General features: G+C 54.5%; 1 protein-coding gene across 2 annotated transcripts in view; it reads left to right on the forward strand.

Annotated features, from left to right (window-relative positions):
* The window catches only part of APBA2 (amyloid beta precursor protein binding family A member 2), a 194,511-nt gene that overhangs the window by 156,800 nt on the left and 19,141 nt on the right, over positions 1-18,570 (forward strand). Inside the window, exons 6-8 of one of the 2 annotated variants that reach the window (XM_065872994.1) lie at positions 11,583-11,728; positions 12,430-12,465; positions 14,491-14,577. In XM_065872994.1, coding sequence (XP_065729066.1) covers positions 11,583-11,728; positions 12,430-12,465; positions 14,491-14,577 — 269 coding nt within the window. The remainder of the gene's footprint in view (positions 1-11,582; positions 11,729-12,429; positions 12,466-14,490; positions 14,578-18,570) is intronic. The other variant, XM_065872995.1, reaches the window with a different exon arrangement.

The following is an 18,570-nucleotide window of genomic DNA, read 5'->3' on the forward strand; positions in this document are numbered from 1 at the left end:
TCATCAATAAAATTTTTTTCGTAAAAATCCAGCACACATGTTGTTAGTTTATTCCTTGGTGTTTTATCCCTTCTATTGCTTTTGTAAATCTTATCTCTTGTTTCGTTATTTTTTCTAACCTATTACTATTTGTAGCTACAAAGAAAGCTATTGATTTTTTAATATATTAAATTTGGAACAACTGCCTTAATGAATTATTTTCTTTTTTGAGTAGATTTTTAGTTGTTTTCTTGGGTTTTTCTTGGTACACAGTCATGCCGTCTGCAAATAAGAATGATTTTTGCTGCTTCCACTCTTGTTTTCTGTTACTTTTTCCTCTTGTCTAATTGATTGGGTAGAATACAAGGAACAGTGCTCTAGAATAGTGATTTCTTTTAAAATGATGCCTTTTGGGGAGATACATCCTTTTAATTTTTTATCATAAAAAATTTCAAACGTATACAAAAGAAGAGAGAATACTATGATGAGCTTCCTGTGTCCTCAGCTTCAGTCTCGACCTGCTCACGGCCAGTCTTGCTTCATCAAATCCCCACCCTCTCCTAGATTATTCTGAAGCGAACCTCAGATCTCACTATCCTCTTTAAATGTTTCGAATATGTATCTCTAAAAGATAGGAAGTTTGTGTTTAAAGATAGTGCGATACTATTACCACAACTAAAATCAAATAATCATTTTTTTGTATCATTTAATCCCCAGGCAGTGTTTGCCTTCCCCCAGATTACAGTGTGCTTATCTGTATGAGGGTCCAGAAAAGGGCCATGCATTGAGATCAGCTACGTGTCCCATTCTCTTATGCGTCTTATTTTATAGGTTCTCTATCCATCTCTCTTTTTCCTCATTTACAATATTTTTGTTGCTGCTCTTGTGGAAGAATCTGTATCATTTGTTTCATGGAGTGCCCTGCAGCCTTGATTTTGCTGATTGCATCCTCCTGGGGTTATTGCTGTAAAACGTTGGGTGTTTAGATAAAGAGGCTTGATCAGATTTAGTCTGGTTGTTTCCGGCAAAAACCCCCAACCTTCATAGGTATTGTGTTTTTCCATCGGGAGGCACATGCGGTTCTTTGTTTCTCTCTTTGTAATATTAGCAACCATTAATGATCATTGTCTGGATCCAGTAATTGCTTAGAGGTTGCAAAATGATGGTGTTCTAGTTCCATCATTTCTCATTTCTTCTTGATTATTTGGAGCTTTCCTCTGCAGAGAAACTTGCCCTCGTCAAATATTCAGTTACCCAGAGTACACTTCATATAGGAAAAGCTAGTTAACTACTTGATTCCTTCTCTTTATTTAAAAAATTTTAAATTAATAAGTTTCCCTAACAACCTCTACAGATCAGCACCATCAGGCACCCGAGGGTTGAAGCACGGTTGGCATGTCACACTGCGTCGTGGATGTTATCCTTATTGGCGTTGAGGTTGTCCTGTCTTTGGCCAGTGGGAGCCTCCCGAGGTTGCTTCCCGAGTCCTGTCAACATGACCTCTGTCGTCTTTGGTAGCTTCCTGGCTTTCTGGTTTGACTAGATGTTCCAGGCTCATCTTAAACATCTCTCGATTGAGGACTAGGACAAGCTGTTTCTAACAAGAGCCCTGGGAACTCGTACTAAGAGACTATAATCTGCTCACTGTGGGTGCTTATTGCTACTGATTTGGTCAGAAGGGTAAGAAATGTATCTGTGGTGGGATGGCTCCCAGTGAGCCCCACCTGCTGGTATTTGTGGCCTTGGGTAACCTCTCCCCTTGAAAGCAGGTTGGACTTACTGACTCACTTCTAGTGGACAGAATATGACAGAAGGGATGTCCTTCCCAAGATTAGGTTACCGAAAGCCTGTGACTTCTTTCCTGCTCTCTCTTGCTTGCCTACTCTGCCACGTTGTGAGTGGCTCTGTCAGGTAGATGCCCACGTGGGGTCTCTGGCCAGCAGCCCTATAAGTGAACTTGGAAGTGGATCCTCTCCTATTAAGATGGCTACAGCCCTGATTGTCCTGGTGACTCCAGCCTTGAGAGAGACCCTGACCAGAGGCACCCAGTTAAGCCACACCCAGATTCCCCACCCACAGAAACTGAGAAGATAAATGTGTATCATTTTAGCTGCTAACTTTGGGGATAATTAATTACCCATATGTATATATAAGTAACTAATATTCTGTATATTTTTAAGATAAAATACATCATGATTCATACTGATGCTTTGCTAGCACTATAGGGTTTTTTACATTTGCATCTTCCTTTTCCTACGTCCCAAATCCCCAGTCTCAAGGTCACCAACATAATTCTGCATTTGTTTTATTCCACTAATCATACAGCAGTCACAGAATAGCAATACCAGTGTCACCGAGGACACTGGATTACAGTATAGATACAGTAAAGATTTGTTTGCACTGCCTTTTGTCTTTACAGTATAGCTCACAAGGGATGTACCAGCAAATCACTGCATTTGACAATCATTGGGAATGGTTCTTCTCTTTGTGATTAGGTCATAACTGGATACACATTTAGATTCATTTTTCTTTTAAATCTTAGGAATTTACTTTTTAAAATTTAATCTCATTTTATAATTATATAAAGTACTTATGGTTCAAAAATCAAACATACATAACAGCGTATATGTACAGATATTCAGTTCCTTTCCCTATTACCCCTCTCCCCTCAATCCTTTCCTCCCACTGCAGATAAGCATTTTTGACATTTCACATACTTTTTTTATAAGCATATCTTCCCCTTTCTTGGATAATGAGTTGGGTAACCCCCGTCTCTCCATCCTGCTTTTTAAACTGAATCCTGAATCCTGGATGTGATGAGTTCCACGCTGCGCAGGGCAGGGCAGTGTGTGGAGGACTCTGCTGCTCCAGAGACCCGCCCGACCCCCCGTGCAGTTGGATGTTCCCTCTGCAGGAACATTGGGGTGGTTTCCAGTTTTTTTGCTGCTACAAAAAGGGCTGCAGGAAACAACCTCACTGCATATGCCTTTTCCTATTTTTGCCAGTTTTTGTATTCATCCTGCTTTTTCTGGGAAGGAGTTCTCCTCGTGGGCAGATTTATGCACTGTATCAGGTTTGGCTTTGACCTTTTTTTCCTTGACTCCCTGTTTTTGAGTCGTTTCCTCCCAGTGGTCAGTGACTTTATCTCCAGCCAGTGTCTAATGCTCCGCCCTGTGGATCCCTCAGCCCTTTCCTCAGTGATGCTGCCCCCTGCCTGCAGACCCAGGCGTGGCCTCTCCCCGGGAGTGTCCCATGGTCTGGCTTTCAGACAGCGTCTTCTCTTTTACATCAGCCTTACAGGATCACCTTTACTCTTGCATGGCTTCTCAGAGGTACTGCCCTGGCTGTGTTGGGGCGTCTGGCTCTGGGACAGGCCGATGCAGTGGGCAAGGTATTGGGGGCAGGCAGAGCTTACTCGGGGCCAGACACCACCCCCGGGTCTGCCCAGTCTCATGTTCCTCCCTCTTGCCTCCTCTCCCTGTTCCAGGCCCTTCCCAGGCCAGCTCTTCTATGATCTGGGTGCTTCCTGGACGTGGCCTCCGTGCCCCGCCTGCTCCCTGTCCATCCTTCCCGCCCTGTCCAGTCAGGGCTATGCCCCTCCTCCCGGTGGAGTCAGGTCCCCCTCTGCCTTTTGGATCCCCAGCCCATCTGACATCTTTCCTCCCCTGTGTCTTCCACGCTCCTGGCCACTGGCTTCTGAACACAGTATCCTGCCCTGCATCTGCCCACACCCCCATGCTCACTTCCTCTGCTTCTTAACTGGGACTTGGGACTGGCTGCCTCCTTCTCTGTTCCTCCCTTACACCCCTCAACCCATATGCAAGGTCACTGCCCCATAAGCACCGGGGCACCTTTCTCCTCCCATTAGTGCCGCACAGCTGGGCATGCCTCCCTATCTAAGGCCCTTCTTTTCCTGGCCGCCCTCTACCTTCTCTGTCTGTGTGCCCTTCTTTGTCTGTTTTGCCGGTCACCTTCCACCGCCTGGACAGAGAGCGTCGGAGCTCAGCAGAGCCCTGCCCCCACCCGGCTCCCTCTTCCCCTTGGTGATTCTCCCATGCCTGCAGCTTTACTTGGCATCGACATACAGTTCCCTGGGACTCCTGAATCCAGCTGCCCCCTGAGCTTCTTTTGGGGGACTCCAGGCTCCTGCCACTAAACTTGCTCAGAATCCTCCCCACCCCCTTAGCTCAGAACGCTCCCAGGGTCCTCTTCTCAGTGAGTAGCAGCTGTATCCATCCAGCCCTGCAGTGAGCTCTCTAGCTCTCCATCCTTCCTCCTCCAAGCCCCCTCCAGGTCCTGCTGATCGAACCTGCAGGGTGAATCAGTCTGTTGCTGTCTGTTCATCACCCTGTTCCACATCATCATCATCATCATCATCATCATCATCACCATCACCGTCATCGTCATCATCACCATCATCACCATCATCACCATCATCACCATCATCACCATCATCACCATCACCATCATCACCATCATCACCACCATCACCATCATCATCATCACCATCACCACCATCACCATCATCACCATCATCACCATCATCACCATCATCACCACCATCATCACCATCACCATCATCACCATCACCATCATCACCATCATCACCACCATCACCATCATCATCATCACCATCACCACCATCACCATCATCACCATCATCACCACCATCATCACCATCACCATCATCATCATCACCATCATCACCATCATCACCATCATCATCACCATCATCATCATCACCATCATCATCATCACCATCATCACCATCATCACCATCATCACCACCACCATCACCATCATCACCATCACCACCATCACCACCATCACCATCATCACCACCATCACCATCACCATCATCACCATCATCACCATCATCACCATCATCACCATCATCATCATCACCATCACCATCATCATCATCACCATCATCATCATCATCACCATCATCATCACCATCATCACCATCACCATCATAATCATCACCATCATAATCACCATCATCACCACCACCACCACCATCACCACCATCATCACCATCACCACCATCATCATAATCACCATCACCACCATCATCATCACCATCATCACCATCACCATCATCACCATCACCATCATCACCATCACCATCATCACCATCATCACCACCATCATCACCACCATCACCATCACCATCATCACCATCATCATCACCATCATCACCATCATCACCACCATCAACATCACCATCAACATCACCATCATCACCATCATCACCATCATCACCACCATCATCACCATCATCACCATCATCACCATCACCACCATCACCATCATCACCACCATCACCACCATCATCACCATCATCACCATGACCATCACCATCCTCACCCTCACTTGCTTGCTAGGACTCCTTCAGTAGCCTCCCAGCTTTTTTCCCTCCCTCCCCTATGTTGTTTGCCTGTCTGCAGCCTGAGTTACTTTCTAAAGGCAGAGAGCTTGGGCTCCTTCCCTGACTGATACTCTGGAGAGACAGTCCTGGGTGTGGCCCCAGGATCCTCACATCTGGCCGTCACTTGCTCTGCAACCTCAGTTTATCCTAACTGCTGGCCCACCCCCTGCATCCAGCAGTTTGCACATCTCCCTGCCACCCCAGGGCCTTTGCACCTGTTCTTGCCTCAGCCTGAGAAGCTCTCTCCTCCTCTCCCTCTGTGGCTTGTTGATTCCCTTTCACCCTCCAGAGCTCAGCTCAGAGGGCAGCCGCCCCAGATCCCTCCCAAGGGTGGGCTTCCCTGCTGCTCCTCCCCGGCCACTGTGTTCTGTCTGTGCCACTCACCATGGGCCATCCTGATGCATCTACTTTGTGACTGTGGGCTCTGTGTCTTTGGTCACACAGGGCCTCGTGGAAAGAACTTAGAAATGCTTTGTGCCTGAGTCAGTGACTGATCTTGGGCAAAATTATTTGACTCCACATAGACCGTGCTTCTTTGTAAAATTAGGACACTGAGGTCTGCTTCATGAGCTTGTTGCAGGCCGGATGGAATGGAGGTTGCCCAGGAGTCTGGTGTGTTGGGGTGGGGCTGCACTCGGAGGCTTTCTGGACTCACACCCACAGTCCCATCCAAGGCTGTGCCCTGGCTCCACCTGGCCACCCCCTCCAAGACCCCAGGGAGCAGCAGGCACAGCTGAATTCCACTGGCTGGAAGCCTTGTCCACCCCCCACCTTCAGGATAATCCCCCCAAAGGTGGCAGGGCCGGGGGCCCCAAGGCATGGCCCTGGGGACCTCCCACCCCTTCCCTGTTCAGAGAAGCCAGTGGGGCGTCCGGTTCTCCAACGGGTGTTTCAGACAAAGGCTTCCTCCAGCGGGGAACACACTGAGCGCCTTACTTTTTCTTATCCAGGCTGTGCAGGGACATTCTGATACATGCATGTACAGGTATTGTCATGCAAAGATAGCTAATGGAGAAATCAGCCTCTGGGGAGACCGAATCTCTTTCAAACCTCTCTCTCTGTTCTTTTGTTCTGTCTCAGCTTCAGGTTCTTTCAAGAGTTGAGCAAAATAAGGACAGTTTATATACCCAAACATGCAGGGCCAGCTGCTTTAGTCTTAGAATGAAGCCGTTTGATCCTTGGTTCCGCATTTGGTGATTGGAGTTGAGAGCTGTGTCTGTGAAGCTGAAGTACCCCTTCCGCTCCCCGCCCCCCGTGCTGGCCACTACTCTCTGCGTCCTAATGCGAGTGGGGCTGGGTGGGAGTCTGAGTGGCGGGAAGGTGCTGGAGGCACTGTCATGTGTATTGTTCCTCTTTGAAGAAAGATCAAAGCAGGAGTGAGAAGACCCCCCCCTGCCCCATGGAGGGCGGCCTCTGCGGGAGTTGTAACAAAGCCCCCAGTCCCTCCCTGGCCTCTTCCCTAGGAGCAGGTGTCCATGGGTGCGAGTGGTGGACCCCACTGCCCGGGATGGGGCGCCCTTCACAACAGGAGTCTGTGCCCTCAGGTGAGCCCCAGATCTGGTGGAGACATGGGGCCAGCCTTTAGTAAGGCTACTCTGGGGCGTGGAGTGAGACAGAATGGTCCAGGGAGCTGACCAAGGCCCCCCTGGGGAACTGGCAAGGGGAGCATTAGAAGACAGAGGCCTCAGAAGGTCTACCCTCACCCCTAGGGATGGGGGGGCACGGAGTGTTATGTGACCCCCCCACCCCACAGACAGGGCATGGGGACACTTGCTGAGGACCAGGCCCTGGGTGCTGGCTAGGGGTGTGCAGCGGGCGGTGACCCCAGGGCTCCTGGGACCACCTGGACTTTCCCCTAGAACAGAGTGACGCCATCTACTGGTCAGTAATGGTCACTGCAGGGAGGGCGGGTGACTTGGGAGGGTCGGGCAGGTGACCCTCTGCAAGAGATAGACCCTGGGACCATATTCACCAGGGGAGCAGATGGCATGAGATGGTAGAGACGCAAGTACCCTGCTCAGGAGCCCTGAGGGGCAGGGTGGAGGCTGCTGCCTTGTGCTAGACGCCCTGTTCCCTCTGTTGGGCGTGGCTTCTGCCTCTCCCTGGCTGGTGACAGTCCCCGATGTGTCCACACAGCTGCTGATGGACTGACAGGGAGGGTCCCCTCCTGGTGCCTCCCCTCTCCCATTATCCCCTCCCCTTCTCTGAGATGGAAGGGACAGCCTGATTTGACCCTGGCCGTGGAGCCCCTTGAGGGTCAGCCAGCTTTCTCTCCCTTGTCGGGAGCAGAGTCCCTGGACAGCCGCCTGTCAGCCCCTGAGTGCGAAGCGGGTGCTGGCCTGTGCCTGGCAGAGGGGTTGCTCCTGAGATGAACGTGGGAGGGGAGCTCTTGTCTGCTGGAGGTCAGGTGGTTCCAAACAGGCTGCCCGGAGTGGGACCCAGTATGCAGGCATCAAGTTCAGATTCCAGGTCCCTCCCTCCGGCTTCCCTGAAGGGGCATCTCCGAGGCAGGGGAGGGACTCTGCAGGCTCCTGGGGCTCTGCAGGTGATTCTGGGCTCGGCGGGGGCTGCCTGGGGTCTTCCCCTCTCCCTCCTTCCCTCCTCAAATGACTTCAGCTTCAGCTGTTTTTAAATGACCTGTCACCTCCCACCACCCCATCAGGTACGGGAGGTTCTGGGTGTTGGGTGATGGTGGAGGCTGTCACCCAGCATGTGGCTGCTTTGGGTCTGGTCCCAGCTCTGTCGCTTACATCTGCGTGACCCTCCCCCCCCCCACCACCATCCCTTTGCCCTCTGAGCCTTTTGAGCTGGATGCAAATGAAAGCTAGAATTCATCAATTAAGGCTTTGCATTTTATATGCTTTTAGCATTTAGGAAACTCAGACTTTTAATCTTATCTTTGCAAAAACCCTGTCAAGATAGAAATCAGGAATCCTCTCCCTCCACCCATTTTGCTGGCAAGGAAATTGAGAGTAAAACAATTGGACGGCTGTCCCCAGGGCACAAAGCCTGGTCCATGGTCCAGCAGGGCTGGTGGAGGAGCCCAGACTCAGCCGGATCTCTGGACCCCCAGCCCGGCTCCGTGTGTCCCCTTAGAGCTGACCCTGCTCCCCTGCAGACATCTGGGACCTGTGAGGATGTCACTTGATCATAACACCCAGAAAACACATCCCTTGTCACTGTCCCCCATCCCATCATTTGGGTCTCGCTTACCTGTTGCTCCTAAGATGAGCCTTTTCCATCATCAGATCCAGACAGTGTCAGTGTCTCTTCAGCCTGGGTTTGGCTTCTTGCATACTGGTTCTCAGCCTCTGAAAAGACATTGCTTCTGAGTTTGCTTTGTTCACGCGACTCTAGGTGTCCAGAGACAGGGCACCTCCCTGCCTGGTCCCCCTTGCTGTCCCAGCACCCAGGAAATGGCCTGGCCCTCAACGCAGGTGGGCGGCAGGGGGCGGGGGTGCCTTCCCTGTGCTGCAGAGTTGGGGGGGCGGGTCCCGTGCCCCACCCCCCCGGCACAGTCCCCGTGCTGCTTTCATTATTAAAGTACTCGGGGAGCCCTTCTCTGTGCCCGGCCCACTGCTAAGCCCTGGCCCTGCCTCCCTGCGCCCTGGGCCCTGGGGCGAGCTGGTGCCCAGGCCAGAGGCCTGGGGAGTCACTGGTTCTGTATCGGCGCCCCGTCCCGGGTGGCTCTTCCTGTCTTGGGTTGTCCGAGAGGCTGAGCACAGCCGCAGGCTCCCCTGTTGCTCCCCCAACAGGGGGGTCTAGAAGCAGGCACAGAGCAGGGCTGCCTTGCAGCTGCCCGCAGCCAGGATCACACCCTCTTGGCCTCAATGCTGCCTTGAAGCGTGACTCTCTCCAGTCCGGGTTGGTCTTGTGGTGATGACGGTGCTTTGTGACCTTGATAATTTGAAGTACCTGCCTCACAGAAACCATTTCTTCCTGCTCTGCCCCAGAAAGGGCACGTTGTATCTGCGAGCCCAGCTACAGAAAAATAGGATGGGAAACCCTCGATTTGAACATTCATCGGGGGACACTGTGACTTTCTTGGATTGCCTTTTTAAACACTGAAAGGGTGAGATTATAAACCTGCCAGGAGCTAGGTCCCCACCAGGCCCTCCAGCCCCTCTTCCCACACTCCCCCCCTCCCCCCCCCCCACCCCCGGAGCCCAAAGCCCACTCCCCCAAGGCTGCGGAGAACTTTGACCTCCTCCAGATCCAGCCAGGTCAGCTGCTTGCGAAGAACCTTCCCACAGAGACGGATGTGGTGGGGAGACCACGCTGAGGGGGCTGTGGGCTCAGCAGGGACCCCCACTGAGCAGGTTGTCACCTGAGAACGAAGGTGCAGCTTCACTGACGCGACCCCAGGCCGACACTGAATCTGGGGCAGATTTCTACACTTACTCTCTGAAATGTTCCTTCTCTTGAAACCTCAAGAGAAGATATGTATCTGGGGTGCCTGCAGGAAACCTGTATGTTATGCTTTCACTCGAACAAACCAGCTCCGTGGGCTGGAGGTGGGGGAGAGGAACGGTCCTGGAGGGGAGGGATGGGGTGGCAGGTGATCCTCAGGCCCCAGGTGGGGACCCCACTGCTGCACAGGAAGGTGGAAGGAGGGCTGGTCAGATCCCCACCGCACAGGACGTGGGTGTGTCTGGGAGCAGAGGTGATGCTCTGTCCAGGACACACAGAAGGGGCAGCGGGAAGTGCAAGGGGATGGAGAAAGGTATGAAATAGCCGTGCACAGTTGGGGAGGGAGTGCTTCCTAGAGGAGCCCGTTAAGGTTGCCAGGGAGTTCTGAGGGCATCCAGGGCCATGAATTTGTAATGGAACCACTTTGGCTTGCTGGGGACTTTTTCCAGCCAGAGGAAGCCTGGGTAGAGTTTTGCTAAATCTCCAGGGCAGGCAGACAGGATGTGAGTGAGGAAGCTGAGGGCTCGGGGCAGGTGGTTTTGAACTGGTGGATGGTGCCGTCCACTCTGGGTGAGTGGGTGGTGTCAGAAACAGTGGTTGAAGGTGAGACTGCAGAACGCTGGCGGAGGGAAGGGTCAGGAGGGGACTGCTGGCCCTGAGGGCTTGGGGATGCAGCATAGCCAGCCCTGTGGACACTGGCATGGCTTCGGGTGGCCTAGCTCAGGAAGGAGGGGAGCCTGAGAGCCAGGGCCATGGTCCCCAAAAGAAGGGCTCTGGCTGGGGGTGGGCAGTGAGAGGGAAGAGGCAGGGAAGTGAAAAACGTGGTCGTGGGCCCGCGAGCAGGGCTGAGCAGTGGGCTCCAGGTTGGCAGACTGTGGGCTCAGGGCCACATCCTTTGGCCGCCAGTTGCATGTGTGAAGCTTGGCTGGGGTGCAGCAGGCTTGCTCACACACACGCTGCCTGGGCCTGCTTTGGTGCTCCAGACGCTGAGGTGACTAGTTGCAAAGAGATAGCAAAGCCTAAGATCTTTGTCGTCTGGCCTTTTACAGAAAAGGTTTACTGGCTCCTACCTAGAGGGGCCTGTCCAGGAGACAGGAGCCACTAGCCATGTGTGGCTATTGACACGTCAGCTAATTAGGATTGCATACAGAATTTTAAATTCAGTTCCTCTGTTGCACTAGCCAACATGTTCAAGTTCTCAAAAGCCACATGAGGCCAGTGGTTCTCGTATTAAACAGCTCAGAGATGGAATGTTCCGGATCATGCTGTCGGCACCTCACGTCTCAAGACAGCTGATGGAACAGGGACCACGTCACCCAGCCTGGACCTGGGGTGCATGGCATGGGAGGAGCCAGACAGGCCTTGTGAGGGGTCTGCAGGCTCGCGGGAGCCCCAGGGCACAGAACTGGAGCGCGGTGGGCAGTTCCCGTCCAGAGTCGCCGAGGGCTCTGGGGCAGGCATGGAAATGTTGGGGAAAGGGCGCCTCTGGGGTTGCAGCACACGGTTGTCCCCTCGGAGGCCCAGGTGCCTTAAGTGACAGCTGCCTGGCTCCGGAATTATCCTCCTGACACCATGGGTGCAGGGTTTCCTGGCCGGGTGTTGATCTGTGCAGTTACTTGTACGGTGCGCTGTTGGTAACGGGGGCAGGAGCCCCGCCCCCACTACAGCCTGCAGACGGGACAACCGTTCAGCCTTCTCCTGTGGCCCCTGGCCCCGCTGCCTTGCCTTTGTCGTCCAGGGCTGAGAACTGTGCCCCCTTCAGTTCCAGGGCCCTGTGAGCCAGAAGACCTCATCGATGGGATCATCTTTGCTGCCAACTACCTGGGCTCCACCCAGCTGCTCTCGGAGCGGAACCCATCCAAAAACATCAGAATGATGCAGGCACAGGAGGCCGTCAGCCGGGTCAAGGTAGGGGTGGTCCAGGAGCGCCCGGGTTCCCTGCAGGGAGCACTGGAGCGGGATGGGTGACACGGCCCGCTGTCCAGCGCTGACCCCACAGCCCTGTGCACGAGAGTGGGAATGTCTGAGGTGCCTGTCGGGGCCGAGGGAGAGTTTGCCTTGGATGAGAGGATGCAGGCTGGGGACAGAGAGGCTCCATAATGAGGAACTGCCACTGGGCCCCCAGGACACGTGATTTTTAAAATGTAATGTTCCGAAGCATTCTAGTCACGTGTTTGTATAGAGCCTGTCATCCCATTTTGACTGTCTCTGTATCTTTAGTGCCAAAGTACTTGCAGAAAGGGAAGCAAAAAAAATCATACGTTTTATTTAAATCTATGACCTCAAGAAAAACTCTGACGCACTTGCAGCTCTCAGTGCCCGTCATTCGGATCACCTGGGTTTGAAGGGTGGGTGCAGCCGGGCAGGGGGAGGATAGGACCAAGTCAGCAAAGCTGATGGGGTCAGGAGGGAGGGGCGGTGGTCTGAGGAGGTGCCCCTCTGGGCAGTCGGGGGTCTCCCTGCGGGGTGAGGAAGGATGTCAGCCCTCCCTCCCCCATCCTCACCGTACTCTGACCTCCTCTACGGAGGGGGAGGGGAGAGGGCAAAGCAACCTGTCCTTCCTTCGCTTTGCGTCCACCTATTTTTCTTTTCTCTTTCACGCTGCTCAGAGGATGCAAAAGGCTGCTAAAATCAAGAAGAAAGCGGTGTGTAGGATGTGGGGTTTGCTTGTGTTTCTGTGGCATGTCCTGTGCAGGGGGAGGGGGCTGGGGGAAGCCCCAGGAACAGAGACGATGTGGCAGATGGGTTTTTCTCTTCCTTTGGTAGGTCAATGCTAGACTGTTGAATGAAATCACAGACACTTTTTTCTTTGAGCCGCCCACTTACGGAAGCATTTAATCGTTGCCCTTTTTTTCATTTTTCTTTTTTAGAGTCTCCATGAGCTAGAGCATGGTTACTGCCGTGATGTGGCCGTTTTGTGTAGACGTTTTTAAATGTGGCATTTGATGCGACCATGTGATGCGTTCAGTGCCTAGGGCCCCTGTACAGAATTAATTAAATCGCTCTGACATTTAGACTCATTAAGTTTAATTTACTGAATCGGGATGATGAGAAATGCAGTCTGCCCAAGGGATGCTTTCTCTATCGAGAAGTTTCTGGAGCATGGGCAGACTTTTAAAAATCTCGGGTCGACCTTCAGTTGTTTGCTCATCAACCTGGTCGTTTAGTAAATGCTGGGCATGTTTTAACTATCCCCCTGATGCAGGAAATATCCAGTGCTCTGTGTCCGAGGGGCTGTCTTGGCACTGGATTTTGCTTGGGCAGAAGGAGAGCTAGTCCTCTGTGCTCGCCTGGAACACCAGATTCTGGCAGTGTGGCCAGAGGACCCTGCCCGGGGTCTCCCTTCCCGCTGCAGTGAGACCTCCCTCCCTGTGATGCTTGCTCTTTGCCCAGCGGCCTCTCCTGGGATGGCTTCAGCTGCGGGCAAGGAAGGAACTCACGCATCTCCCTCTGCCCAAGCCACCTTGTGCTGGGTGTCTCCAGGCACAATGGAACGAGCCTGGCTTTGCAGACCTGCAGTGGGGTGTGCTTCCCCCAAGGCGATGGCCCCCACCCACAGTCACCCCGTGCCCCCCTGACAGCTGGAGCAGGACACTGTGGACCACAGCCTGCTCCTTGGGTCTATAGTCCGGAGAGCTCAGAGGGGTCGGTGTAGGCAGACCAGACCTTGGTGCCAGCCAGGGCCAGCGGTTACCTCCATGAAGAATTGTTCTTTCTCTCGGCCAGGAAGATGCTCAGGGTCATTGCCAAGGGCCCCTTCACTGATCTGCCCGCAGCTGGCCAGGCAAACAATGATAAGAGGGTCTCCATGAGGGACCAGTGTCCCCCACATAGAGTCCCCACCCCAGGGATTTGCTGGTGACTGTAGGGGTATGGACCCCCATCCCCAAGTGACTACAAAGAAGAGGCTCCCCCAGTGACCAGAAAGGAGTATTTATCTCGGTGGAGAAACTCAAGAACTCGCATGTCACTGCCACTGCACAGTAGTATTTAGGATCCCCTGGGACAGGCTGTCCCAGTTTAGGGCAGACCCCGAGCAGTGCATTCAGCTTCCAGAACATTCTTTTGCACATTGCTCCAGCCGTATGATGGGTGTACCCGGGAGATGACAAAACGGGCGTCTGTGGGACGGCTTCTCCAGTGTCCTGTGAGGGCAGCGCCCCGTCTGGTTGAGGTCTTGCTTCCCCAGGGTTTTTGGAAGCTGGACCAATGCTGCTGGCGGTTGACATGACTGTGGCTTTAAACTAGAAGAAAATGCAGATATGCTAATCCACCTTCTTGGAAAAATTCCTTCCCCTTTACCTGGGGATACTTGGAATCCCAAATCCAAGAAACGTAGCTCTAATCCACAGACCCTGTGTAGCCACCGTGTTCCGGAAGGGTGGGCAGGCGGCTGCAGTCTGGATGCTGCGACACGAGCCCCCCAGCGTCCAGCCCCCTCCGGGCTCAGCCTCCTGGAAGCGGTCCCCCCTCCCACTCCTGTGCCAAGTGCCCTGAGCGAGCGAGCTCAGCTGGTATGTGCTGGGGAGGCCTGTGTTTAGACTCCCATGGCTGCTTCTGCTAGGAGCTTCTCCCTCTAGGGGCGCTCAGGGTCCTTCGTGAGATTGTCAGGCCTTTGTTTGAGTTAGTTTTTTTAAAGGTTTGTAACAGTCTCCACCATCCTTTCTTAGAATTCTGAGGGGGATGCTCAGACGCTCACCGAAGTGGACCTCTTCATCTCCACCCAGAGGATCAAGGTGTTAAACGCAGACACACAGGTGAGCTTTGGAAGACGGCGCTTTAAAATCGTGTGCAGGAGCTCCCAGGAGAGCCAGGTCGAGCTGCAGACCCCCTCTGCGGGGGTGACATGGCGTCCCCGGGACAGTTCCCTCCGGCCCCTGCTGTGAAACGTAGAGCAAACTGGGGGTGGGCAGCAGCCTCGGGCCTAGTGGGGTGAAGCTGGCGATCAGGTGTGCACAGCAGCAGGGATGAAATAGAGACACCACGAAGGGGAGCCGGGTAGCGGGGTGGGGGGAAGGCGTGTGCTCACCATCGGGATTCTGGAACGGCCCTCTCGAGGCCTATGCGTGCGGGGCTGGGAGCTGGAGCTGGAGGGTGGAGATCCGGGTGGCCCCCCGCAACCCACCACCCCCCGCCCCGCCCTGCCCCAGCCCGGCGCGGCGGCGCTCCAGAGGGGAGGGTCCTACGATTTCCTGCCTGTAAACCACGTGCCCAGCTCGTGTCTGACCTCAGTTCTTCTCATCTTCCTGTGCCTGGATCCGTGCACAAGCCTGCCATTGTGGGGAGACAGGCAAGCAGACACAGGAGCCAGATGGAGGGGGCTGGGAGCTGGGTGTGGGCAAGGGCACGGGTGGATGAGCTTTGCAGTGCAGGAGGGAGGGAGGTGGCCGAGGACAGAGATGGGGAAGGGCCCCACTCGTTCTGGGGACGGGTGAGGCCGGCCAGATGCCGGGGTGACGGCCCCTTACTTCTTGCTCTTGGCAAGTGGTCCATATCGCGACGCTGAGTATGTGGGCAGCCAGTTCCCCAGCACCCTCTACCCGATGGTGTCACATCCAGCAGTGACCTTGTCAGATTCAGTTACAACGTCAGAAATGCAAACTGGTGATTTTCTCTTCTGTTCTGCTTCCAAGTTTTACTGTCTAACGTGCTTCTGTGCAGAAGAGCTTCTTTTTTTCTTTTCCCCTCTTTTTTTCTCTCCCTTTTCACTGTGGACTCCCAGATTTTTTTAAAAAAACTTGTGTTATAATCCCTTACCATCGTTATTCTCTTGGGTGCTCAAATCACCCAGATCTGGCCAGGGCCTTCCCACTGGGCCCTGCGCCGTCCTGGGCAGTCTGCCCGTGGTCTCGGAACATGTTCTTGAGACAATGAGATGTTCTCCGCCCTCCTTGCACTCTCTGCCTGACACCTGGAACCGGCCATTCTTCAAGGAGCCATGGTTCCTGTCCATGGGGAGGGAGGCACAGAAGTAGAGACCTGGGTTGCTGGCTCTGCCCATCATTCCTGGGGGGCCGTGGATCCTGGGCCCTAAAGATGAACCGAGCTGGACAGTATCTTTTTAAAAGCCAGGAGTTCATACACGTGCCTCCTATTTGAGACCAGCTCCATAGGGTCCTGCTCACCTGCCCCCTACTCCGTACGCACCCTGGTCCCACAGTGTAGATCGTGGCTCCTGACTCCCTTAGTGTGTTTTCTCACTTGGTCTCTCCTGAGGTGGACCATGCCCATCGCTGGGCTTCTGGGAGGAGCACAGGTTGGCTCTCAGGTAGTGGATGAGCTGGCTGTCACGCCTCAGGACCCAGTGGGTGGGAAGACCTGACGTGTGGAGACAGAGGAGGCTGCAGGGCGTGTCTTGGAGTCGGAGTGGCACCGTGATGTGGCTCCTGCTACGGCTCCCTCCCAGCCCCCGTGCCCTGCTGTCCGGCCACCGTCTTGGTCCTCTGATCTTTGTGTCCAGCTGCCCTGTCCCCCGTGGGGCCTTGAACTTGGCGAGAACTGAGGGAGCCACCCAACCGGGTCAGGTGTAGGACACTTCACAGCCTCGGGCTTTGTTTCCTGATCTTTCGTGGGCAAACTGTCTGGATTAGATCCTCCCCACCCCCAGCCCTCATCCACCCACCTGTCACGGTCCCCGAGACCATCCCCAGGTTCCCTAAGTTGATAAGAGGCCTCAAGGGGTTCAGCATATAGTTGTACTCAAGGCTGTGATTTACTACGGCACCAGGATACAGAGCAAAACCAGCGAAGGAGAAGATGCCTGGGGCTGAGCCCAGGGAAACCCAGGGTCCTCGCCTGATGGGGTCACGCAGGATGAGCTGAACTTCCCAGCCGCGAGCTGCGACGGCACGTGTGAGACGTGGGCCATTGGTAAGCTCGAGACCGTCAGTGCCCAAGGTCTTTACTGGGGGCTGGTCACATAGACACCTGTGCTGTCTGCCACGCACCAAAGTCCCAGGCTCCTGAAAGCAAGTGGGGCTCAGGCTGGAGCATGCTGCTTGCCCAAATGCCTCAGGCAAGGTGAGCCACTCTTATGATGTCGGGTGGCATGTCGGGAACCCTCCTGAAATCCAGGTTCCCCGACGGGCCAAAGGCCACCTACGGGCAGGCTTTCTGTGGACAGTGTCAGGCCTGTTCTGTCAGCCCTTCTCTGATGCTCCTGCATCGGCGGAGACTGGAAACTGGGCCCATTCCTGTGAACTTGAGGACTTGGACAAGTTTCCGGACATCTCGGAGCCCTGTTGATTCTGAGGAGAGCCCGGCGCCGGGCCCCTTGAAGGACAGATGAGGTGACTCAGAGCAGGGCTCACACATGCCAGCCCCTTCCCCTCACTCCTCCCTTCCCTCCCTTCTGGGTCTTTGGTGTCTGAACAGGGCCCGGGGACAGGGCGTCCGTTCCCAAGAGTGGGCAGAGCCAGAAGCCACAATTTCCTTTGCTTTGTTCGTTCAAGGTCAGTCCTTAACACACGTGGGCTTTCCATCCCGCCAGCCGCAGCATCGTGGCCAAGTCATGCACAGCCGCTGCCCAGACCAGCATCTGTTGGCCGGTGCTCACCTCCCAGCTACAGAGCAGGGCTGTGCTGTGGTTTTGACCATCTGTCTGTGCTGGCTCTTTGCCCTGTTGTGTTCTTCCTGAAGCTTTGCTTTCTCCACGTCGCTTCTTGGGTTCTCTCCAAGAGTCCTGACTGCCACCGTAGACCTCCTGGCATCTTCTCCTTCTCCCACATGCTGTTCCCTGCCCGCATTCTCTGCGGAGGGCTGGCTGAGCCCCCATAGTCACAGCTCCTGCCCTGGGGAGCCTCTGGTGGCTGCTGGAGGTGCCCGTGGCTCCCCAGGTCTCTGTGGACAGGAATGTTCCAGAACCACAGAGCAGGAGACCTCGGGGTTTTCAGCCTATGCGGGCTGCCCCAGGGACGTGCTACTGATGACTGGGATCTGGTGTGGAGGAGGATGTGCCCCTAATCTCCAGTGGGTCAGGTGTCCTGGGGAAGCCCGAGGCTCCCTAGGGCTGGGTTGGCCGAGCTGTGCCAGGCCAGGGGAAGGGCAGAGTGAGGACGGCATCCAGGACCACCAGGACAGGGTCCTCGACGGGCAGCATCTCGCTGGAAGTCCCGGGCAGGAGGCAAGCTGGTCATGGTCCTTCTTACTGCCCCTCCAGTGGTCTTTGAAGTTCAACTTTAAGAGTCCTCCCGCTTCTCTGGTTGAGCTTCACCTCTGCTCGTCAGAGGTATTTAAAGAGTATTTTCATTTCCCGTTTTCCAGCGGAAAGCCCCCGTCGCTCTGTCCCATCAGGCTCTCCTCACCGTGGCAGTTTGCGGCGTGGTCGGTGCCCGGCATCTTGCTCTCTCGTTCATCTCCTCCTCCCAGCATTCCTGTGCATCCTCACAGCCAGGTCTCCCCACGTGGGGAGTCCTCATTCTTCAGGGGAAGCAGCTCCCTCCTGGGTCTGCTCCCCACCAGCAGGGAGAGTCTGCTCCCCACTCCGTGCCCACCGACCTCCTCTGCGGAGCCTGGTGGGGAGTGAGGGCTGGTAGCCTCATCCTGCATCTGCTTTGCAGGGAGCAGGTCTCCAGGTGGGTTGGTAAGCAAAGCCCCACCATTGCTGGGGCTCTGTCCCCCTCACATGAAGAGGACCTGGGGAAGAGAGAGGACTCGGGGTGTTTGCACACATGGTTGAGAACTAGATCTGGTGGGATTGCTCTCTGTTCTCTTCCATGATGGAAACGTCAATGTCTTTTCTTGCTGGAGTA

The sequence above is a fragment of the Phocoena phocoena genome, chromosome 2 (assembly GCF_963924675.1).
Source record: "Phocoena phocoena chromosome 2, mPhoPho1.1, whole genome shotgun sequence".
Lineage (NCBI taxonomy): Eukaryota > Metazoa > Chordata > Mammalia > Artiodactyla > Phocoenidae > Phocoena > Phocoena phocoena.